Genomic DNA, 24,977 nt, shown 5'->3' on the forward strand with positions numbered 1-24,977 from the left:
AATAAAACCTACCTTGCATACCTTGACCTTGGGCTTCTCAGCTTCTAGAACTGCGAGAAACAAATTTCTTCTAAGTGAACCATTCTATGGTACTTTGCATGGCAGATTGACTGAGCCAAAATATTATGTGTTTGTTTTCCAAAGTCAAGGCTTGACTCCAGGACTAGGGCACAAACCAATGAGCTGGAAACCTCATTATAGATACAGTGGAGGTAACTGGGTCATGAACTCAATTCTCTCCAGGATTCTGGTTGCAAACTGAACTGGATGAGAACCGAATCAAATTTCCCCATGAGGTCAACACTGAACATAACCACTGAACTTGATTCAACGCTCAGCCAACTTGGTTTGTGACCAGAATCTTGCAATCCAATCTGTGAACCAAAGTACGACCTGTGATATTCAGAACCCTTCAGAATACTCAGTCTATCAAGCATCCCTGGCTATTCCCACATCCTAGAGAACTGACCAGACCTTTAAATAAGATGTACTTTAATCCCATGGGCTGAGCATTTTGTTGTGATAGAAATGACATTTTGGGATGTTAGCAACCACCTTAATGTCATATCTGTGGTCACTAGCAGTGAAAAAGTCCAGGTGCTGCTAAAACCTACTCCCCACCCACCACTGGAGGAAATGCTAACGTTCAGCTAGAGATTAATGAACATTTTGATGCAGGGGACTCTAAGAACTGTAACCCAGACCCCATTCCTGTGGGCCAGGCCAGACTTCGGAAACACTTCCACTGCGTGTTTCCCACCAGGACGACTCACAGCTTTTTATGCTGCACTTCAGATGCCTCCCACCATGGGCGGGTGCCATCCGTGGAGCTGCTGGTCCTGTCCTGCACCCCCAAAGGGTCTCAGACCACACCTGGCTGGCACCTTTGCTGCCAGTGTGCATGAATTCTGGAAGAAGAGTTATTTCAAGTTTCCACAAAATGCTGTGGTGCTGGTGGGTGGGTAACTTAGGGCTCTGGACACCAGTCAGAAGATAGAAGATCACTGAGCTGTGTGAGCAAAGGAGACCTGAGTCTGTGCCAGAGGGTGGCTCGGGGGTGACAGTGGGCAGGCTGTCCTGGACAAGCCAGGCTTCTGGAAATGTCCCCCTGCTCCACCCCTCTCAAGTTTGCACCACCTGCCTGCCTGATGGCCACCACAAAGGAGAAAGTTTGAAAAACCAAGTCCTTTCTCCCCCAAAATATTTTTTATTCTTGCATTACATTTGTGTTTCCAATTGTGAATAAAAAATGCTTAGAAAGTGGTTACAAAACAGTGTGAAGTGGACTTGAGGAGGGGCTGGCCCGGAAGGTCTGTCACAGCGCCGCTGGATGATGCGACATGGGCCTGGTGGTGCCTGTGCCTGTCAGTCGGGTTTCTCGCTCTCGGGATCTGGAAAACAAAACCGCCACAGCTCGCTTGTTATGGGCCTCTGCGGCTCAGCCCCGCCCGGGACCAGGCCCAGTGCCCTTGCGCATCCTGCCTGGGCACCTGGCCCGCTGTCCTGGGAGCTGCCGAGTCAGAGATGGAAGGACAAGGCCAGAGCTGGGCCAGTCTCTATGACCACGCCCCATACCAAGTCCTGCGCTCAGCACAGAGCCCACCAGCCTGTTATCCGGCCATCTTCCTCCCTGTGACAGCCAGGCATGCAGAATGACCACAAAACCAGAGTGCCTGGCCGTGAGTTACCCTCCGGACCCTTGGGCAGCTAGGAGAGACGAAAGACCACCAACGTCCCCACCCCAGGGTAGTGCCAAGGTAAGGCACTGTGAGGTAGCTGCAGGGTTGTGTGCTGACTATGGGATGGAAAGTTCCCCCCAAGCAGAGTTGTGAAGGCTGCTGTTGCATCTTAACAGGAAGGCAGGGCCGGGGATAGCTCAGCGGCACAAGCGCCTGCCTGGCAAGTGCAAGGTCCCGAGTTCAGTTCCCGGTACCAAAAACAAAACAAAACAAAAACAGGAAGGCAGCAAGGCCACACAGGCAGCCACCCCTAGCTGCAGGGGCCCAGGTGGATGGCAGACTTCAGAGTGGTCCGGGCCAGGCTCACAACGCACATGCAAGAAAAAGCAGCTCAGGCACCACACGAGGTGATCCTTTCCCCAAACCACCACATTCCCTATAGCCCTGTGCTCAGCACCCTTCACATGACCCAGGGTAACCACAGCCCCAAGTCCTCCTCTGGATAAGAATCTGAAAGAGGGGATCCCGCCTGCCCAGTCCTAGCCCACCAGGAGTCATGTAAGCCTGGCCTGTGGGAGCCACCACCAACAGGGACAGGGTGGGGACGCAGTCCACATGACCGTGAGACGCACCCCTCCATCGGCACTTCTAACAGTAGCTCAGACATAGGGGGTTGGCAAAGCCTGGTATCCTGGGCACCTGCGTCACACCCTGCAGGTGCAGTGTTGGGGGACAGGCAGCCCCGCCAGAGGCCTGGGGCTCAATCCCTGGTCCCATTAGCGCTCTCGCCCAGTGTGAGTTCAGCCCTGCTCCAGGCTCAGCGCAGAACCTGGGACAAGCCACCCTGGCTCCCCACTCTTCTCTTCTCTACAAGGCTGGTCAGCCTGGCTTTTACGTGGATAGAGGGTAAGAAAATGATGTTGTTTCACAGTGTTTTCAAGCAAAAATGTTTATTTTTCTCCTTCACATACACAATCTCTTGGGGATCCCGTGCCACTGCCGTTGCTGTAGGAGGAAAGGACTGAGGCATGCGGGGCAGCGGGAGAGGGCCGCCTCTGCTTCATCGAGAAACAGGTCCACGCGATCCTCGGACCAGGCACAGACCACAGAAATCCTTCATTGCAGTGGATGCCCTGGCAGAGGATCCTGCACAGTTCCCTGTTAAATTCATTTCTAACTGAATGGGTGGGTAGGATATTAAAACTAAAATAATCTAGCTGGTCTAGTAAGTACAAGAGGTACAGGGCACAGTGGGGGCTGTCACCTCCACCTGGGGCCATGCTATGCCTGTGGGGCGGTGCCCATGGAAATTGCAGAAAGGTCCTCCCCTCAGCAGTGTGGCCTCGGGAGGGAACTGCAGGGCTTGCTGCGCTCCCGCAGAGGTCATGGAAAAGGAAGGCAAGGGGTGGGAGGCCCCTGAGCGGAAGGGGCAGGGCGCACCTCTGCAAGGCACCCCAGCGGCCTGCCGCCACCGGGGCATCTGCGCTCGTGGCATTGTCTGGCAGGGTCCTCACGGAGAAAAAAAGCTGCTGATGGTCCTTACTGCACACACGCCCTGCCCGGAGGGCCTCTCAGTCACTGATAAGCCCAGGAAACCCTTGCTCCACTGAGGACCAAGCCGAGCTCATCTAGCAGTGAGCTCCTCAGTATTCAAGAGCACTGGTTCAATTTTCTTTGTTTCTAAAAAGGCATTTACAATAGAAAACTGAGGGTCAAACTTCGGCTTCAGCTTTGTAAACCATTCAGATCTCTGTAACTTAACACAGTACAGATATTAAAGCAAAGCCAACTATAAATGAAATAAAACTTTTCTGATTTTTCTTTCAGGGAACAGAAAAACTGGAATTCAAGATACTGTACTTTTACAGAGTGGATGACCAGGTTCCAACCTCCAACTGAGGACAGAGGTGTGCAGACCATGAGGGCTGAGATCGATCAGGGTGTTAAGCAGTAAGGGAGGCTGCTCCTGTGGTCGGCGCTGCCCTGTGGCCACTGGCCCTCATAGCCGGGAGGCACGCAGAGGCCAACCCACAATCGCACTGGGCTACGTGATATGCAGCCGGTGGCTCGGGGTGCTGACAGCAGGTGACCACAGGAACACAGGCAGGACAGGTACCTGGGCAGGGCTCCAGCTGCCCCAAACCCCTGGCGGGCTCCCCTGGGCTCCCCAGGGCCCCCAGGGCACTGGAGCTGGGCACAGGCCTCCGTACTGACCCAGAAGCAGTGCACAGGGTGGGCTTGGGAGGCTGGAGTGGGCAGTACCTGGTGTGGGCACAGGCAGGGCCGGGATAGCTCCGGGAATGGCTGCGGTGGACAGAGGGCCAGGTGCTGCGGCCAGATATGGCATCCCCATTCCTGCTCGAGGTGTGGTCATCTAGAAGACAGACATAAGAAAAGAAAGGTATGTGGGGCTGCAATCAGTTGGCCTCCTCGCATGCCCTCCAGTCCCTGAACTTTCTCCATCCTCAGGACAAAGTGGTCCTTGGGCCTGCACCAAGAAGCATCCCCAAGGCTAACTCCAAAATGACAATGTGAGCTGGGAAACAGCAGCCTTCCTTCCCTTGCTCCTGAAAGATCCAGCCTGGCCACAAGTGACCTCCACCGCTCTATGCAGTTGGCACCAGTGTCTCCTCTGACCGTCCTGTGAAATGATGAGTGCTGAGAAGAGCCCAGGAGCTGTGTGGGAGCGGGCACTTCTGTGAGGGGCAGGGCAAATGTGCGGGGAGGGATCCTGGGCCGCCCTCTGTGGTGTGGGCCTCATGGAGAAGATCTGAAGGACAGGGACAGGAGCAGATGAGGGCTCACACAAACTGCACCTCACTATACAGAAACCTGCAGGGCTATTTTGAGGAAAGGCATCCAAGGCCTGCGGTTTTCAACATCCTGAACAAAATGCTGGCTAGTGAACCAGGAACTGTAAGTGGCGTTTGTCCCAGGAATGCCAGGCTGCTGCCCCACTGGGAATTGCCCCACCTCACTGCAGTAAAAGCCTCACTGCAGGACTCGGGTTGTGGCAGGAGAACACCCATTTGGTGCTCTCCATGGACACAGGGAGGGAATTTGCCAAGGTCTACTTTAGTACTTTATTAAATTAATATCTCATGAAGGCTCACTCAGTAGCTGGGCCTCCACCTGCACAGGGCCTTTAGGAGGTCAGCAGCTAAGCCTTGCAGACGGCGAAGACCAAATGATTCCCCCTATTCTCCTTCTTGCTTCTAGTCAAAGCTGCCAATGACCTCCCTCCCCAGGCAGCAAAAAAAGGAAAAGGAAAACTACCCTTATCCACAGATGCCAAGACTGTACACAGAGAAAACCCTACAAGAACGGCCAAAATGATTTCTTGAACTAATGTATAAATTTAGCAGGAGTGCAGGCTACTAGGGAGAAAAATGAACCACATTTCCGTATATCAGTAACACACACCTAGAAGATAAAATTGAAAGAACAATGCAATTTATAACAGCAGGATCAATAACTACCTCAGGATAAATTTAATGAAAAATGTGAGACATCTTTACACTGAAGGGAACCAAAGAAGATGTAAATAAATGGGGAGACACCAAGTTCACAGGAGCATGTACTATCATTCATATGTCAAATTTTACCCAGTTGATCAACAGACAACACACTTCCGATCAAATCCCAGTGAGGTTATCTAAAAAAATATAGATATGCAAACATTAAAGACCTAGGAAAATCAAGAAATTCTTGGAAAGGTTCAATAGCAGTCTGGCACTACCAAATATTAAACTTACTCCAAAGCTATAGTAATAAGAGAGTGAGTATTGTGAGAAAGACAAAAGAATAGTTAAAGAGAACAAAAGGACAAGTTCAGCGATGGACCCACTCATGCACAGGCACTTGACAAACGTCTGCGCAGTTCGTCTGGGAAAGGATGGTGCCAGAACAAGCTGACAGGCATATGGGAAACACCCGACCGATCCTATGCCAAGCCATATACCAAAGTTAACTGTGACGGCCCACAGCCCTGAATGCGATAAAATTAAAACTATCAAGGTCCTAGAAAAAAATAATACTAAAACTTTTATACCATCACTTTCACTATTAAAGAAGTGGGGGAAAGCCACACATTGGTAGAATGTATCTATATAGTTTAGGGCAAAAGAGATATTAAAAACTACCACAAATCAACAGTAAAAAGATAAACCAGCTTTTAAATGGTTAATATCCTTGACTTGACAATATACGAGAGAGCTGCGAAGAATATTAAAAGTGCTCAAAGGCAAATTAAAGCAATAATGAAAAACTTACTACTAGACCTCAAATTCTTTTTGCAGGTTAACTTTTAGATACAGTGTCCTATGCATAATGTAAAAACAAGAGCTCAAAGAAAAAACAAGGCATTACAGAAAAAAATAATGGGAGAAAACTATAAAGTACTATGTGAAGAAACAAGATTGAGAATTTGGGTAGGGTCGGAGGTTTTTTTTTTTTTTTTTTAAGAAACAGCAGGTGTGGGGAAAAACACGTAGAAATTCTTCAGCTAAAAAATTACCATAACCAAAATTAAAAGTACATGAGAGATATAGTATAGTCAAATTATCAGAAGCCAAAGAGAAATAGGGAACTTGAAGGCAGCAACGTAGCAGCAGCAATCTGTCACTTACAAGAGACCCTCAATAAGGTTACAGGGTGACTCCTCGTCAGTGACCGGGGGCCAGATACAGTAAGGAGATATATTTAGTGCAGAAAGAACAGTCAACTGGGAATTCTATATCCAGCAAAACAATCCTTCAACAATAAAAGAGAAATTTTTTGTTTGTTTGTTTTGGTTTTTCTCCGGTACCGGGAACCGAACTCAGGACCTTGCGCTTGCCAGGCAGGCGCTTTGCCGCTGAGCTAAATCCCCAGCCCCAATAAAAGAGAAATTTAGACTTCTAGATAAACAAACCCAAGAGATTGTTGCTAAAATATGTTTCCTACCAGAAATGAAAGATCACAAATTTGAGCCCGCCCTGGGCAACTTGGTAACTTAGTGGGACCACGTCTCGAAATAAAAAATAAAATAGTTGGGGTTTGTAGCTCAGTGTGAAAGCCCTGAGTTCAATCCTGAGTATCCACCTCCCCGAAACACATACACAGAAAAGGAAGGAAAGAAGGAAGGGAGAAGGGGAATAAGGAAGGTAGTCCTCCAAGGTAAAATGAGGGTCAATAGAAAGTAACTGAAGTTATTACATAAGGAAGTAAGTAAGACAGTATTATGACACTTTTAGTTTGTAATTCCTCTTTTTCCTCCATATGATTTAAAGGGCAAATGCATTATATGATTATTACAAATCAATTTTAACAGACACACAATGTATAAAGATGCAACCTGCAGCAAAAACAATATAAAGAGGAAGAGATGGAGATATAAAGGGCAGAATATTACTATTAAAAGTAATCTGTGAAAAGGTGAAGATGCTAACTGTAAACTCCAAGGTAACCACTAGAAAAACAACTGAAACATATATAGTAAATAAAGAAGGGAATAAAAATGTTACACAGCAAAATAAAAACAAAAAACCTAATTTTTTAAGAGCAGTAATGTAGGAATTAAAGAATGAAAGCCTATAAGACATAGAGAAAGCATACAGTTAGATGGCAAAACTTTTTCCTTATTTACACTTAAACAAAAAAGGTTGTAAGAGACAAAACAAGACAGAAGATTCAACTCATCAAGAAGATATGTTATAAATATACACATATCTAATAACAAAGTTCCAAATCACATGAAGCAGGCATCAAAAGAACTGAAGCAAGAAAAAGTTCTACAATAATAGTTAGAGGTTTAACTATTTCACTTTCAATTATAGGTAGAACAGCCATACAGAAGATCAATAAAGAAAGAAAAGACCTGATCAACATCATGAACCAATTAGCCCCAACATATATTACAGGATACACATTGCTTTTGACTGCACATGGAATATTCCTCATATGTTAAGCCACAACACAAGTCTAGCACACTTTAAAAAGACTTTAAAAATATGTAATATCTTTTCAACGCAATGAAATTAGAAGCCAGTAACAAAAGGAAAACTGCAAAACTCAAAAATATGTAGAAATTAAGCAACACTCTTAAATAACCAAAAGGCCAAAGAAATTATCAGAAAGGAAATAACATTTCTATTTCTAAACAAGGAAGTTCTTAAGTCAATACTCTAAATGTATACCCTAAAAATACTAGAAAAGAGCAAATTAACCTAAACCTAGCAAAGGGAAGGAACTACTACAGACTACAGCAGAGATAAATAAAATGGAGAATAAAAAATATATAGAAAAATAAATGAAACTAAAAGTTGGTCCTTAGAAAACAAAAAACAAATTCGACAAAGTTTTGGCTACCCAACTGGCTATCTTAAATGAAATAGACAAATTCCTAGAAAACACAAACCATCAATATTTATTGGGGGAATTGGGTTATAGTTTTCTTTTCTTGAGATGCCATTTTCTGGCTTTGTTATCAGTGAGGTTAGCTGGCCTTATAGAATGAATTAGGAAGCTTCCCGCCTCAGTTTTTTGTAAGACTTTAAGAAGATTGGTGTTAATTCTTAAATGCTTGGTAACATCCACCAATAAGGCCACCTGGTCCTGGATTACTTTGTTGAGAGGTTTCAGATTTCTAGTTCTCAATCTAGAAAAAGAACAAAGCTGGAAGACTCATACTTCCTGATTTCATTTTATTTATTTTGTCTTTTTGAGACAGGGTCTGCCTGTGCAGTTCAGGCTGGCCTTGAGCTTACTTTGTAGCCCAGGCTGGTCTCGAACTCACAATGATCCTCCTGCCTCAGCCTCCTGAGTGCTGGGATTACAGGTGTGTGCCACCACACCCGGCTAAATATATTCCTTTTTGGTTTTTTTTTTTTTTTTTGGTTACCAGGAATCGAACTTGGGACCTTGCACTTGCCAGGCAGGCACTTGTACCGCTGAGATATATCCCCAGCCCAATGGTATTGTTTGGGTTTTCTTTTTTTTTTTTTTTAGGTACTGGAAATCAAACTCAGGACCTCGTGCTTGCCAGGCAGGCGCAATTCCACTGAGCTATATTCCTAGCCTGATTTTAAAATTTACTATAAAATGACAACAACCAAAACAGGGTGATACTGGCAAAAGTATAAACATATAAACCAATGAAATGGAAAACAGAATTCAAAATAAACTCCTGCATACATGGCCAGTGATTTTCAATGAGAGTGCCAAAACCATTCAATAGGAAAATAACATTTTAAATACATTTCTGCTGGGAAAACTGGGACATTCACATATAAGAAAATGAAACTATATGAAAAAACTGACCTAACTATACAAGCTAAAGTTATAAAACTCTTAGCAGAAGGCACAGAGCTTGGTGTGGTGGCTCATGCCTATAATACCAGCACTTGGGAGGCTGAGGGAGGAAGATCACTGTGAGCTCAAGGCCAGTGTGGGGTATATAGTGAGATAAGAAGGAGAAGGACAAGGAGAAGGAGAAGGGGAGGGGAGAAGGAGCAGGAAGATGAGGATGAGAAAGGGGACAGGAGGGCAAGGGAGGAAAGGGAAGAAGGGGAGAGGAAGGGGTGAGAGGCGGAAGCGGAGGGGGAGGAGGAGGAAGAAGAAGAAGAGGAAGAAGAGGAGGAGGAGAAGACACAGAAAAATTATGACATTGTGTTTAGAAATTATTCCATGGATGTGATGCAAAATGGATAGGCAAAAAAGAAAAACAGATAAACTAGACTTCATGAAAATTAAAGCTTTGTAGACCAAAAGAGACTATCAAGAAAATGGGAGAGAACCTATTGAATGGAAAAAAGTAATTTCAAGTCATGTATCTGATAATTAGTAGCCAGTATGTATAAAGAATTCCTACAACTTCACAACAAAAGTCCAACAACCTAAATCAAAACTAGGCAAAGGACTTCAACAGATATTTCTCCAAAGAAGAAACAGGTCAATAAGCATATGGAAAGATGTTCAATATCTTAGTCATTAGGGAAATGCAATCAAAACCACAATAAGATACCATTTCATATCCATTAGGATGACTTCTTTAAAGGAAGGGAGAACACAAGCACTGGCAAAGTTGTGGACAATCAGCACATCCTTATTCACTGTCTGTGGTAATATAAAATGGTTTGCCTGCTATGGACAACAGTATGGAGGCTCCACAGAAAGCTAAACATAGAATTACCACAGGATCCAGCAATTCCATTCTTGAGTTTAAAGCCAAAACAATCAAAAGCAGGGACTCCAGTACTTGTACACCCGTGTTCTGCATTACGCATTACGCACAATAGCCAAAGGGTGAAAACAACGCAAGAGCCAAACATTTAATGAATAGATGAACACTAGATGACATAGCCAAACAATGGAATACTGTTAGCAAAAAAAAGGGAATGAAGTCCAAGAAACTAAAGACATAAATTAATGAACAAAACCTCATGTTCAAGAACTGGAAGAGGGGCTGGAGATGTAGCTCAGTGACAGACAGCTTGGCTAGCAGGCATGAATATGTGAGGCCTTGGGTTCAATCCCCAGTATTGGAAGATAATACCTTAAAATGTTAAAACGCAACAATACTACATGAAATGTAGTACAGGCTCAATGCAGTCTACATGAAATGACCTACAGGCTCAATACAGTCTTTATCAAAATTCTAATAACCTTTTTGTTTGGAAGTAGAAAAATCCATCCTAAAACTTCATACAGAATCTTCAAAGCACTCTAAATCTCAGTCACTTTTGAAAAAGAAAACAAGTACAGGACTTGTATAATTTCAAAGCTTACTACAAAGACATGGTAATCAAAATAGTGTGGAACTGAAATAAAGACATACAGCTGGACCAATGGAATATAATGGAAAGCCCAGAAATAAACTTTCATATGGCTGGGATTGAACTCAGGGCCTCAAGCATACTTGGCAAGTGCTCTACCACTGAGCTACATCCCCAGCCCTCAAATGACTTTTGGCAAAAGTAAAAACCCCATTCAATGAGGAAAGCATGATCTTTTCAACAAGTGGTGCTGTGAAAAACTGTATATACACATGCAGAAGAATGAAGCTGGACCCTTTTCTAATCCTATACAAAAATTCACTCAAAGTGGACCAAAGATCCAAATGTAAAAGCTGAAGGCATGAAACTCTTGGAAAACTTCATGAAAGACTTGGTAATGATCCTTGCACATACCACCACAGGCACCAGTAAGAGAAGGAAAAAGACAAATTTAAAGGCCTTTACGTATTAAAAGGCACTAGGCAGCTGACAGAATGGGAGAACATTTTTGTAAATTATACATCTCTTAAAAGATTAATATCCAAAACATAGGTTCTTACAACTCATTAACAACAACAAAATCCACTTCAAAAATGGATAAAGAAACTGAACAGACATTTTCCAAAAGAAAGTGACCAATAACCACATGAAAAGATGTCCAATACTTAGTCACTAGGGAAATGTGAATGGAAGCTACAAGACACCACCTCACACCTCCCAGGAAGACCACTATCAACACACCAGAAAGTAACCAGTGTTGGTGAGGACAGGGGAAAACTGAACCCTTATGTACTGTTGCTGGGAATGTAAAATGGTAGCTGCTGATTGAGACAGTTTGAAGATTCCTCAAAATATTAAAAATAGAAGTGCCAAGTGATCCAGCAATGCTACTTCTTGGCATATCTTTGAAAGGATCAAAAGCAGGGACTTAACAGCACCTGCCTGGCAAGCATGAGGTCCTGAGTTTGATTCTCAGATTAAAAAAAAAAAAAGCAGGGACTTAAAAGGGTTATTTGTTGTTGTTGTTTTTTTGGTACCTGGACTCAAACTCAGGACCCTGCACTTGCCAGGCAGGTTATTTGTGCCACTTAGCTATATCCCTGGCCCAAAGGGGTATTTGTTTATCACAATATTGTTACACTAGCAAAATATATTAAGAACTAGAGTGCCCATCAATGGATGGATAAACTAAATGTGGGCTGTATATACAGAATTATTTAGCCTTAAAAAGGGAAGGAAATTCAGATGCATGCTGCAACATGGAGGATCCTTGAAAACATCAAGGGAGACAAGCCAGCCAGAGATGGCTACTGTATCATGCTTGAGGTAATACAGTGTCAAATGCATAAAGATAAAAAGTAGAATGTTGGTTTCCAGGGCCCAGGGCCGGAGTAATGAGGAGCTATTGCTGAGTGGGGACAAATTTCAGTTTGGAAGATGTTACGTTCAGACTGAGACGTCGCTTTGTTGATAGCAGATGGGATTTAGGGGAGTGACTGGGTCCCCAGGGCTCTAACAAGTGGGTTAACCCACTGATGAGATTGGAATTTGGTGGCATTACTGGGAAGGGACAGAAACGGGACATAGGGCCTCACTGAAGAGAGTGGATCGTGGAGCTGTGACCCTGGGGACTTTGTCTGGTCCCCAGCCCCTCCCTCTCTGGCTTTCTTCTTTCTGCTTCCTGGCTGCCTAAGGTGAGCAGCCTTCCTCCACTGCATCCTCCTGCCGCGGTTCTGCCTCACCACAAACCAACAGCAACTAAGCAGCTGCTCCTGTAGGGAAACCTCTGAAAGCGTGAGCTGAAATAAACTCTTCCCCTCTCCGTTGTTTATCTTAGGCGTTTGGTCATGACACAAATGAATACATAAGACGAGAGGAATTCTAGAGACAGACAGTAGTGATGGCTACACCATATTATGAATGTAGCTTACGCCACTCAACTGTATACTTAAAAATGTTCAGTTTTTATACTTATGTTACAGTTTTTATACTTAAAATGTTACAGTTTTTATACTTATACAGTTAAAATGTTTTATACTTACACAGTTAAAATGTTTATACAGTTAAAATGTTACGGTTTTTACACTTAAAAACTGTATACTTAAAAATGTTAAGATGGTAAGCTTTGTTATGTGAAGTTTACAATAATAAACACATCAGAGATAAAAAGGAATGGAGTTCTTATACATTCCACAATATGAAGACATACTAAGTGAACTAGGTGAGTCATAAAAGACCACATACTATGAGATTGCATCCAAAGACCCACGTATAATCAAACTCACAGATAGAGAAAGCAGAAGGGTGGATGCCAGGGTTGGGGGAGGTGAAACGGGAAATTAGTGTTTAATGGGGACAGAATGCCTCTTTGGGAAGATGAAAACTTTCTGTGAATGGAAGGTGACATTGCATAACTATACGGATGCGCTTAATTCCACCCAAATCCTTTATATACATAAAAATGGTTAAAGTGGCACATTTTATCATATATGTATATATATGCCTTATCATACAAAGTACTTAGTAAGAATCCAGAATGTTTGAACACAGGAATAGTTGGTGTGGCTGGAGCCCAGGTTCAGGGTGTAGACTCTACAAGGCCCTGGGGTCATATTTGGAGTCACTAACTTTGTCCCAGAATAGTGTAATTCCATGGAAAATGGATTGGAGGAGTCTAGCCTTATGAAGGTTATTATGGTTTAAATTAAAAACATCCCCCAAAGGCTCACATGCTCAGAGGCAGGGCTTTGGGAAGGTGACTGGATTGCACTGGTGCTAACATCATCAATGGACTCATCTACTGCTTGACACCTAAAGGGACTGAGTTCATGGCTGAATAGATTGTTAGGAGCTGGGGCCTGGCTGGAGGAAGAAGGTCACTGGCTGAAGGAAGTAGGGAATGATACCTTGGAAGAGGGGTATAGCCAGTCTCTGGTCTCTGTCTCTCTCCTGTCCACCATGAGAAGTAACCACTTTGTTCCACCACATACCCTCACCATGATAACCATGGACTGAAACATCTGCAACCTTGAGCCAAAATAAACCCTTTCATTCTCCTTTATACTGTGCACATGATTTTTGGCCTAGTAAGGGAAAGCTGAGTAACAGAGGTGTAACTGTCAGGAGGGATCTGCAGGTGTTCAGAAGAGACATATGGGTGATGTAGTTTGGGTATGTGGATGTGGAGAGGGGATGACACAGATTCAGCTCTAGCCAGACATGGGGACACACACACCTAACTGTAGCACTCTGGGACGCCAAGGCAGGAGGATCATGAATTTGAGCCCAGCCTGGGCAACATAGTGACTCAGTGAGATCCTGTCTTAAAATTAAAAAAATTCAAAAGGGCTGGGGAATGTGGCTCAGTACAAAGGCCCAAGGTTAATTTCTAGTACCATTACTTAAAAAGCAAAAAACAAAAAACAAAAAACAGATTCTGCTCAAGTATCAAGGGAACAGCAACAAGAGTTGACAACATGGGTCAAAAGAAAGTTCCAGAAACTTCAAAGAATTAAAAGCACATTAGTGTAGCTAAACTAAAAAACACTAATAAAAAGGTCACTAGAAAAATTTGTGCTCTTCAAATCATAATGGGAATAACAAACTATTTTGAGATGAAGAATAGCGAAAATGCTATGTATTGAAACTTTTGCAATGCAGTTAGAGGGAATTCAACAGCCTGAATGTAGTAACCAACAGACTACACATCATAAGAAACTGTCCAGAACAAGATTAAGCCAAAGACAAAAGGAAAGAAATAAAAAAAGGAAATTAATTAAGCATACAATAAAGAATATTATCAAAGTTCTTGGGAAAGGCCAATACAGTCTATAAATCACTAAGGAGACGGGGGAGGGATCACCAATAACTAATATCTGGAAAGAATAAGAAGACAAATCCTACAAACTGTAAAAACAAAAGCTATTACGAGCAATTATATGGCAACTGATTTGAAACTTTAGGTAAGTTCAGTGGAGAAGTAGCAATTGCTAGGAAAGCAGAACTTCACAAGACTGTCAAGAAAACAGAAAATCCAAATGACCTTAAAACTGTAGAAGGAACCAAATCCCTAATGAAAACCTTCCCTTCCAGGGACAAACAGATGTGCAACAAATATAGTAAAATGTCAACCAAACATAGCGTAGGTCGGCACTGCAGATTTTCAACTTGTGTGTTCAAAATTTTTCAAAGCAAAAGCTCATGGATGGATGTCTCCCACACTAACAACAACAAAATACCACAGCCCAGATAACTTTACCTAAGAACTTACTAAACATTTAAGGTGGAAATAACCCCAATATTTAACAAACTCCTCCAATGAGTCCTGACATGAGAATGCACACCGTCAAGATGTGACAGCAACTCCTTGCCCTCCCGCTTGCTGGCTGCCTGCATGGGAGCCAAATCCTGCTGCTGGCTGCTATGAGAAGGTGATGTATGTGCACTCTCGCTCCCTTCACCAGCCTGGGGGCAGACGGAGCACAGGTGGCGATGTGTCCGACCCCCAAGGCGAGGCTACCTGCCAGCTGTGGGCTGCAAGGCTCAGGTTGCCCAGGCTGAGGCCTCTGCGGTAGCTAAGCTTTAACGTCACAGTCCCAGCGTAGTCTGTGCCCTCCACCTGCTGGGGACCACAGGCAAGTCATTGCCTCCCACTGTATAAGAGCAGAAAGCCTAACTTGAAGGACTGTGGTCAAACTCTGATCATGAAGGCAAAGCACCGGCATGCAGGATGCCAGCAACTACTTTCAGCCACAATGCCCACTGCCCCGCGCCCCGGCAGAGCCGTACCGCCTGTACTCACAGCCCGCACCTCGCTGGGGGCCTCCATGCCGTGCAGCTTTTGCGTCTGCTTTAGCTGGTTGAGCGTGGGCTTCAGCTGCGCTGCCCCCACCGTCTTGGTCGTCCACTCATCCACCAGCTTGTGCAGGTCGTCGGTGAAGGTCCCTTTCTTGTTGTTGCTGTTGTTCACCTGCGCCTGGATATGCAGGGTGGGCTGGGGACCCGGCTCGGGGCCTGGGGCCAGGCTGCTGGTGGAGGACCCTAGGGAGTCACATACAGGCCAGGATTGGTGATGCCACACACTCGCCCAGCACCACTATTGGGCTGGCTTCTGTCATTTTTATGTGAGGGCCAAGAAAATGGCCTCACTTCTGTCAGGTAACACCTTGCTTCAAGAGGTGGTCGGGATCACAGGGCCTCGCTGCCCAGTTTTAGCCACGGTAGGGCATTTCCACGGCTGTGAGTGCCCTGGCTATGCCAGTTGGCTATCACCCATCTCATAAGATAGGCCAGGGGACAGAACCCACACAGCTGGAAGCCTCCGTTCAGAATTCTCTCTGTGCTCACCTCTGCCATCCCACCAGAGTCACAGCACTGGTGTCCCAGGGAGAGTGTTCGATTCCTTGGGCTCTATCTGGCCTCCGCATCCTCAGGGTAAAAGGAAGCAAAGCAGAGGCCGGAACACTTGGCAGGGTGCTCAGCACCCCCAAGCAGCCTGCATGATTTGCACTCGCACGAGTGAATTTTAATGCTCTAGTGTTTGGAATTCAAAACCAGACCACAGCACTTCCCTTACCAGAGCACCTGGGGAAGAACAGAGAGCCGTGAAGAGGCTCCACCTGCTCAGGCTGGCTGCTGTACAGAGGTGGGAGCCTGGAGCCCCATGCTCATCAGCTGCATTCAAAGTTTTTTTTAAAATGATGTACGCAAGGGTTTTAAATTTTTTTTTTTTAAATTATCTCTTCCTTCCTTCTCCCCTACATACATCATTTCTAGTTGGCAATTTTGAACAAGCCGATTTAAAAGTTTTTTTCTGCACTAATAAAAACGCTACCAAAAACTAATGACCATCTCTTCAAACAAGCTGCTCTGAAATGTAGTACACTTTAGTGGCTAGCGATGACAAGGCAGGGACACAAACGACTGGAGATTAGTGATGGGATTTTATACACAGAGCTATTTCTACATGAAAACTTCAGCCAGGAAAGAAAAACAAAACTTTGAAAAAATTTTAAAAAGGAGCAAGAGGGAGAGAAAGAGAGAGGGGGAGAGAGAGAGAAGAGAAGAAAAGATGAGAGAGGTGTGAGTGGCCCAGGTAGACTAATACCCATTCGGTCCTCGTATCTCTCCTCGGGGGAAGCACTCATCTTTAGCACTTCAAAGAAATACTGATTCCTACGGTTTTGGAAAAGGAGCCAATTAATGAATGGTAATTTGTGGACGTTCCAGAGAAGGACAAGCCTGTTAGATGTTAACTGGCGAGGCCGCACAAACTCTAGGAGCCATGGAGACACAAAGGGAGCTACAGGCAGCTACCCTGCCAGGCAGAAGCGAAGCAGAGCCCGCGGGGCGGGCTCAGAGCACGCCACCCTGCTGCGCACTAGCCATGAGAAAGCCCATGCGATGAGAGGGGACAAAGGAGGTAAAAAACCCAGATAATTACTACTGCTGTGTTCTTTGCCTAGGCAGAGACGCTTCAGGGCTGACCCTGTAAGGGAAAAACAAACGACACAAGACCACAGGGTTAGGCAGAACGGAACACACCAGTCACGCTACCACACTTAAGCAGAGTTGTCAGTGTGCGGGGAGGGACAGACACAGGCAGCAGTTCGGAGGAGGGCTGGCCCGGCCTGGGCTAACGGGGTTGGCGCCCCCAGAGTTAGTGTGCAGGCTCTCACAGGCTTCGCTGAGGAGGCAGAGGTGCCAGGGCAAATCCCCAAGCTTCGGGAGAAGTGTTTGTCTCTAGAAGCATATTCCAGAAAAAGAAAAAGAGAAAGAAAAAAGAAAAGCAAAAAAAAAAAAAAAAAAAGGAAAAGAAAAGGAAAGAAAAAAACTAAAAGCAAAGCACACCCCTTGGCTCTGAAGAGCCAGGCTTTGGGGAGCACTACCAACTGAGGCAGGAAAACCCACGGAGTCAGCCATAAGGCCTCCAACGGGAGCTGGGCACTGCCTGGGCTGGCCGGCAGCCGAGCCCAGTGGAGGTTTCCCAAGTGCAAAAAGATACATTGTTTTGCAGGTCGTAGGCCAATTTTGCATCCCAGATGGCTGCTGTGGATGAGGTCAGACAGGGGTATCAGGCAGTGACACGGGAGGGCTAACTGATTCTGGGGTGCACTGCTGCCTCTTCTGTAAAAGTCTGTTTCCCTGCTGGGACAGGGCGAGGCCTCCTTGTTTCTGGAGCACACTAAGCGGATCTGTCCCCACTGTCCAGAGGCAGCCTGGTGTCTCTCAGGCAGGGAAGACACTGAAAGCAACATCGGGCAGAGCCTGCAGGCAGGGGACCTGAGGCTGGCCAGGAGCTACGCTGAGGTCCTGCCACTCCAGCTCACCCTACAGCTTCCCAGGAAGCTGAGACTATGACATGGGCGAGCTCAGACGTCCCCAAGGTCACTCAGCAAAGCCATCCTAGAACTGAGGATCTGCACTGCAGCCGACAGCGCCCCACACCAGGGCACTTTCCCGCCTATGCAGCACCAAGCTCCCAGGAAGGGGCGTGTGCTCGGCACCATTCCCTGAGGCTGGGAACATCTGGGGACCTGGAAAACCTGGGAACATCAGCCTTCCCTCTACTCCTTGGGAGACAGCGTGCAAATGGTGGCCAGGATCCCCAGCCGAGCTCAGTGTATACCAGATTCAAAACCCAGCTCACATAGATTTGACCGACTTACTTCACCCTATATAATCTCTGGGCCTACCATAGTGAAAGTGAGGCCATGTGCTGCTGGAGTCTTTAGTAAACAAAAAGAAAGGAGCAGGAGGGATTCAGACAGATCCTTCAGGATAAGAAAGGTAGAGCCACCTCTTTTTCTGGTCCACTTTTGAGACAAAGTGTTGTCTTCTGCATAAGGCTGGGGGCCCTGGGGTCTGGCTGCGGCTTGGGCTGGAATCTCAAATGCAGGGCATTGGGAGGGCACCAGTGTTCCCCAGGCTTTTTGTGGGGTCGCACCTGTCTGGGCTGCCACAGTCCCACAGGAACAGCCCTAGGACAGACAGACCGGACCTCTCCAGGTCCCCACAGCTGGGCTGCAACAGGTGCTTTAGAGAAAGGCACTGGCACCCACCTGGCAACTCATGGAGTGATTGGAAGCTCTGTGTTCTGGGTTTGTTCTTGGCTATTATCATTCTGGGAAGAACACCAGATGGGCCAGCTGCCAACTGGTCCTCCTGTTCTTGGGCCCCAGGTGACCACAGCACAGCTGGCGCCCATGCTCTGGCCTCCTGGACTCTGTCCCCAGGTGACTCCACAGATCCCTCAGTGTGGCCCCCTGACACCAAAGCTCCACTCTGCAGCACTGAGACAAGGGCCCCAGGGCACAGCAACCTCCTGGTGGGGCAGGGACCTATGGCTCCTTTGGGACAGCACTGCCCCACCGTCGGCTCTTACTCCACCTCTCCAGAGCATCTCCGCCCTTGTCTGGGCCCTGCTGTGCACACGCTCGCTGGAGGGTGTCTGTGGGAGAAGCTCCCGCTAGATCCCCCACGGCAGCAAGGCAAAGATGCCTCCTGGTGCACGACAGGTTTAACAAGGGCTCATCCTGGTCTCCTTGGGGAACTGCTCCACCCTGCATTACACTAGGGCACAAAGCACACACTGCTCCTTCCGCAGCCTCCCCCTTCTGCAGCTCCAGCGCCCACCAACATTCGGGCCCTTGGCAGGCAGTGAGGACACCTCCAGCCTGAAGGACTCAGCGCTAAGGATGTCTGACTAGGGCACGGGGTTTAAAAAGTGGGTCAGGCCTGGAGCATTTCCTCACATGTGCTTTTTATATCTCAGTGTTCAAAAACTGACAAAGTTCACAGGAACAGCAGGAGCAGGAGTGCCCACACAGACCCCATGGGTCAGCCCTCCTGGTACCAGGCGGCTCAGAGCCTGCATCTGACTTCTCACCCCTCTCAGGACCTCCAGGGGCCGCCCTGACCCAACAGGATGTCAGCAGCCCTGTGCCAGCATCCAGGGTCAAACACCTTTCAGGCTATCTCTGCATCATGCATTCACATTCTCAAGCTGAGAGAATTGCCAAATTGCCTGTGAAGCTCAATTTGGAAACAAGGACATGCCTTGGTCCTGCAAGGGGCGGTCAGGGGACACTTTTACCTCATCCTGGGCTGCATGGCGTTGGGTCCCCAAGGGCCTGCCTTTAGACAGTTGAACTAGCACCTGCTCCCTACCAGAGGGGGATGAGAACACCCCAACGTGCAGAGGGGCGGGGAGGCTGGGAGGGCCCCAGGGTGTCTCTGACCCAAACTGGATGCAAACAAGGGACAAGAAGACAGCGTGAGCCTCCACAGGTCCTGCGTGCTGAGAAAGGCCCAGAAAGTGCCAGTGCTCGCCTGGTCAGGGGGCGGCTACAAAAGAAGGCCATCCAGGGAGCATGGCCACAGCTTCTGACCAACAGAACCACCAGTGCTGCCTAAGGTTCTGGACCCCTCCTTTTGGGCTCCTTCAGGACACACACGGTCGCCAAGCTCCTCCACAAGGAGGAGTTGCTGCCCTCTCTCAACCTACTTCAGCTGCTCCTCTGGGGTCCTTTCTGCCTCTGGAGCCCCCACAAGGCCAGACAGAACCCTGCTCACCACCTGGCCTGCCCACACCATCCTGTCTGGGGCTGTTTTTTCTCTGAGCTTCATGAAAGTCGACATCTTTCTGCATGTCAAAATTTAAAGTGCAGTTTGTTTTCCTGGAGCCTCTTCTCTCCCAGGAAGTGGGAATGTCAAGCACTGCAGCAGCAAACCCCGAAGTCTAAGCTGTGTCAAGCTAGTGCTGGACGGGCCTGCTGCCCCTTCCCTGCCACACCTCAGGCTCTAGCCACTCCATTCGTTGCAGTCACTCCTGATAGCACGACCACCTGACCCGCAGCCCCATGGCCATGCAGGGCTAGCATCTTCCACAGTCACCTACTCATGCCGCCCCACTCCAAGTGGGGACAGTTCCTCCTCCCAACCTCCCACTGCTGCCGTCCTCGTGCACTCATGGGGCTTTGGTTTTTCCTCCAGTCCCCTACCTGTAATGCTTGGTCCCCACACACCTCACCGCCGCCCTCTCCCCTCCTGAGGGCTCCCCTGCTGGAGCTAGGAGATAGACGGAGGACTCAGTGAGAAGCCCAACCCTACAGTCCAGAGGCCAGTAGCAAAGGGGACGGGGCCCTTCCAGGGGCACCTCTACAGGGCAGCAGGGGCAGACGAGTGACCGAGCTGTTACTTTCCCAGTCCATGTGCTGTAGTGGGAACAGGCACCCACCTGGGCTCTGCCTGACCTGCCGTGTGGGGCTAAACTGGCCACACATGAAAGAGGCAGGGCTGTGGCTCAAGCACAAGGCCTGTGGGACTCGTGAGGCCTGGGCGGGCACCACATGCCACACCTGAAGCCAATCTGCCAACTTGCCTCAGACAGTCCATCCTCCTGGCCACTGGATTTTTGTCTGTGCTGTGCTTCATTTTTAATTCTTAAATCTTGGACCAATGACTCAGTATAACCAATGAAAGCCTTTAAATACGAGCTTGGGTAGAGCAGCAGTCCTGACCTCAGAGGCACCACCACAGCACTTCACCTCACACACAGTGGGAAAGCTCGGCCAGCAGTTGCTCTGGGGGTACGAGACATCCAAAGATCCAGGTGTCCTTACCCTGGGGATGAGCCTGGCAAAAGCAGCCCATGTGCCAGGGACAGCAAGAAAGCATCCTGGCGAGTAGGGACCAGGATGGGGCCAGCCTGCTGGAAAGATGGGACAACACGCAGAGAACGCCCTCCAGACCCCTCCCCAACTCACTCAGCAATTGACCAGAAGCCTGACAGACACGCCACTAGCCGGATGCTAGTGACTGCTAGTGGCTCAAACAAGATAGCCTACTACATGGACAGAAAGCCACTGGAAGTCCCTGACAGTGCCATGAGGCCCTGGGCCCTCGCCCTGTCCCACCTGGAGAGTGGCAGCCCACATGGGTCTCTGATGGAGGTGGTGGTGGGGTAATGGCAATGGTCGCTTACTACAGATGTGGCCTCTGGGTCCCCACAAACACAATGTATCTTTATTGTACAAACAAAAAGTTATGTGCCCCAGACCAGCATCTCCAATCCAAATGCCAAAAAGCTGCATGTTTCTGTTTAAAAGACAAAAACCTAAAACTCCACAGCTTGGCTACGGGGGCCAACCTCTGTGAGGGTTAAAAACATACTGCACCATGGTGGGTGGCCAAGCTGGTGTGCCCTCCCAGGAGCGAGTCCCAGGGTCTCAGACCAGAGTGGAACTGGGTTTGGTTCTGGTGGAGCTTGGAGGAGCTGCGTCACTGACTCCCTCCCTGACATCCCATGGGTCATCAGGAAACACAGCGAGCAAAGTGCTCCAGCTGGATGGCAGGGGACAAGGGCCAGGCAGGACACCGCTCCAAAGGAAGAGCCTCAGGGTAAGACAACAGTTTCATCTCTCAGAGCTGGACTGAGCAGATTATAGAGGGGGTTGCATTTCAGTGCAGGGAAGCCCCAGGTTTTTTCCCCTTCTTGTAGTGCTGGGATTGAACCCAGGGTTTTGCACATGCTAGGCAAGTGTTCTACCACTCAGCTAGACCTCAGTTCCTGGGACCAGTTTTTAGCATCTCCGTATATGAGCATGGGGATGGTGGGTGGTTATAGGGCTGGATACTGGGCCTGGGCCTCTGCATGAGGTCACACCCTGCAGGGGTCTTCAGGGCAGTGTTGGTCACTACATGTATGCTCCCGGAGCCCAGACACATGTGCAGCATACCATGTATCTAGAGAAGGTTGGGGTTGTCTTTTTGTTGTCTCTGGAATTGGGGGACAGCAGACAGGTATACTGGCCACAATTACAACAGAAAAGAAAACTATATCCAACATAAAAAAAATTAAATAAATGAGGTGACGGAAGGAATGCAGAAGGCCCTCGCACGTGTGGGTGGGTGGAGGGGCCTGGGTGGAGGCGGGCGCACCGCTGCACATGCTTTTGGTGCCCGGACGCAGCCAAGAGCATGCACACAGCCATCGGGGCTGGGGTGGGCACAGACAGTGGCATTCAGCAGGAAGGACTCCTGGGGTCCACCTTTCCTATTGAGGGGTGACTTCCAGGGGCTGGGGGGGCATCCTATGAAATGTATGAGAGGAAATGAAGACAGGGAGTGGGGAGGGGAAAACCAAGGGCTGGGAGGTGGGAAAATACAAAAGAACAAATACAGACAGATGGACACAGATACGGGTCCACTGAGGAATCGAGCACGAGGCTTGCTACTAGACTTATAGGCCCCTCTCTCAGACGTTGGGTGGTAAACCGTCCAGCCTGCAAATGAATATAAAGGGAAGAAAACAGAGAGACACTCATCAAGTATAGGTTGCTGCGATTCCTCCTCCACACCAACAGCCACACCAGCCTTGCAACTAACCATCCACGGCTCCACCTAGCCCAGCCCGAGCACCACAGCCACTGACCATGGAATGGGAAGGAGGCAACGGGAGGAACAGAAGAGAAGCGGCCCAGAGGAAAGGGGTGGGGCACCTGCCTGGGTCACCATGATTTCTCTGGACAGAGATGGTGAGGACAGGAGAGCGCCTTATTGAGCAGCCGCTGCCGTCCATGGCAGTGTTGATGTGACAGCATTTCCTCCTCGGGGCCAAACTCCCAGCTGCAGAGCTGAGCCCTCGTCCCCCAGCGTCCCCTGGACTGTGGAAGGACCTGGTGTTTAGCACCATCAGGCTCCGCTGCAGGGCAGCCGGTGCCTAGGAATGGGTGCCACAGGCCACAGGGAGATGCCAGGCCCATCCCGTCCCTGGTCATCAGGCTGACCCCTCCCGGTCCTGGCCACCTCCCCAAGGCCCGTTCTAACAAAGCCATCACCTGCCTCTGAGCTGCTTACAGCAAGACCTGGTGATGAGGGGACAATTTTCTTCTTGCATCCAAAGACTGTATCTTTTCTTTTGCTTTTTTAAAAAAAATTTTTGCAAAGCTGCTCAGCAGCCTTGGCTGCACTCTGACCCCCTTGACACACATGGGCGTGCTCCTGGGACACCACTGAGGCCCTATGTGGCTGGCACATGCTCGGAGACAGGCAAGCTGGAAATCACCTTGGCCACGCGCTCCGCCTCCGTCACTGGCTAAGCCGGAGCAGATGTCTGTGGACAGGGAGGCTCGGACGGAGCAGGGCTGCTGGGTCTGAACTGCCTTCGCACACGGGGGCGTGCTGGCGTGGGCAGGGTCCTTATCGGGAGGGCCTCTGCTGGAGTCAGACAAGTGACCTGGGCGGGGAGGGGAGAAGAGGCGACATGCACCATGAGGTGCCGCCAGGCAGGGGTGGGCACGGGCTGGGTCTGTTCTCTGCTCTTTGCTGGGTGACCCTGGGGAAGTGTGGAGTCTTCTATAGACAGCTGGCACATGGCTGGCCCATCTCCTGGATGGGGACGTTGAGAACAATCAAAGAAAGTGGTCCCTCTCTACTGATACCCAATGCTATGCCGGACTTGGGACCTGTCCCGTGAATAAGTGACAAGCTCACACATGGGCTCAAAGTGGCTTGTGGACCTTACTGTAATGAGTGTCCCTCAGCTCTGGGACTTGGTACTGAATCTGGATAACTTATGCAACTTATAGGTGGCTTGCAGTTAGTGAGTGTTTGTGCTTAACTCACCAGTGCCTTCCTGCCTGGCACATCTGGGGACTTGGGTTCATGGGATTTCCACCCCAGATTGCTGGGGCTGCTGGCCAGTGTATACCTTGCAGTGCCACTCACGATGATCAAAGGAACCCCTGATTGCATGGATGCTACCCAGAGCCAGGCTGGAGCAGCCCCAGGTACTAGATGGTACCCTCACAAGTCTAGGAGGACAACACCGTCATCTTCTCACCCAAAGGCATGTGCCTGAGATATAGGTCAGAGGAAGCAGCCACCTCTGTCCCAGGCTGCATCTTGCAGAGATGAACAGGTGGGAAGAATGATCTTGGGTGCCCTGGCACACCCACAGACCAGGGGTGGTTGAGGATACACCCTTTGCACTCAGGGCTGAGGCCTGGCTCCAAGCACCACACACTGAGGTCCAGGGCCTCCCAGGGCCCACAGTCATCTCACAGCTCCAGTGAGAGGATCCAGAAAGAAAACTCCAGATGCTCTTCCAGGTCTGGGGATGTCACATCTGCACAGAGCCTACCTCCCAGGCACCCTCAGGGTCCCCCACCTCCTCCCAGCCAGCCCCAGCACAGCCCACCTCCCAACGGGCCGACCTGTGCTAGAGGCCACGACCTTGAGCTGCTGCACCAGCGGGTTGAGCAGCTTGCCAGCCTTCAATTTGCCCTTGCTGGTTTTTCTCCGGCGGCCAGTCGGGGGCGCCGTGTGGAAGAAGCCCACACTGGGTGGAAGTGGCTTGCCCAGGCGGCGGTACAGAGCCTCAATCTCCTGCTTCTGCTGGCTCTGCAGCTCCGAGATCTCCTTCAGGTGCCTGGGGAGGAGGAGAGAGGAGGCAGGGCAGGTGGGCTTCCCCTGCAGGTGGGGCTGGCAGTGGGGAGAGAGGTAACATAGGGTTGGCAGCCATGTCTGCATCTCCTCGGGGGCC

The 24,977-nt window shown here is 48.6% G+C and overlaps 1 protein-coding gene across 1 annotated transcript in view; it reads right to left on the reverse strand.

Moving 5' to 3' along the window:
* Positions 1–1,184: 1,184 nt before the first annotated feature.
* Wnk2 (WNK lysine deficient protein kinase 2) overlaps positions 1,185–24,977 on the reverse strand; it is a gene marked incomplete at its 5' end in the record, with an annotated part of 122,274 nt that continues 98,481 nt past the window's right edge. The window contains 7 exon segments of the mRNA XM_013506886.1: positions 1,185–1,391; positions 3,942–4,053; positions 15,234–15,472; positions 16,875–16,919; positions 22,618–22,716; positions 23,499–23,669; positions 24,649–24,863. Coding sequence (XP_013362340.1) covers positions 1,366–1,391; positions 3,942–4,053; positions 15,234–15,472; positions 16,875–16,919; positions 22,618–22,716; positions 23,499–23,669; positions 24,649–24,863 — 907 coding nt within the window.

The sequence above is a fragment of the Chinchilla lanigera genome, unplaced genomic scaffold, assembly GCF_000276665.1.
Source record: "Chinchilla lanigera isolate Chin_1 unplaced genomic scaffold, ChiLan1.0 scaffold00114, whole genome shotgun sequence".
NCBI lineage: Eukaryota > Metazoa > Chordata > Mammalia > Rodentia > Chinchillidae > Chinchilla > Chinchilla lanigera.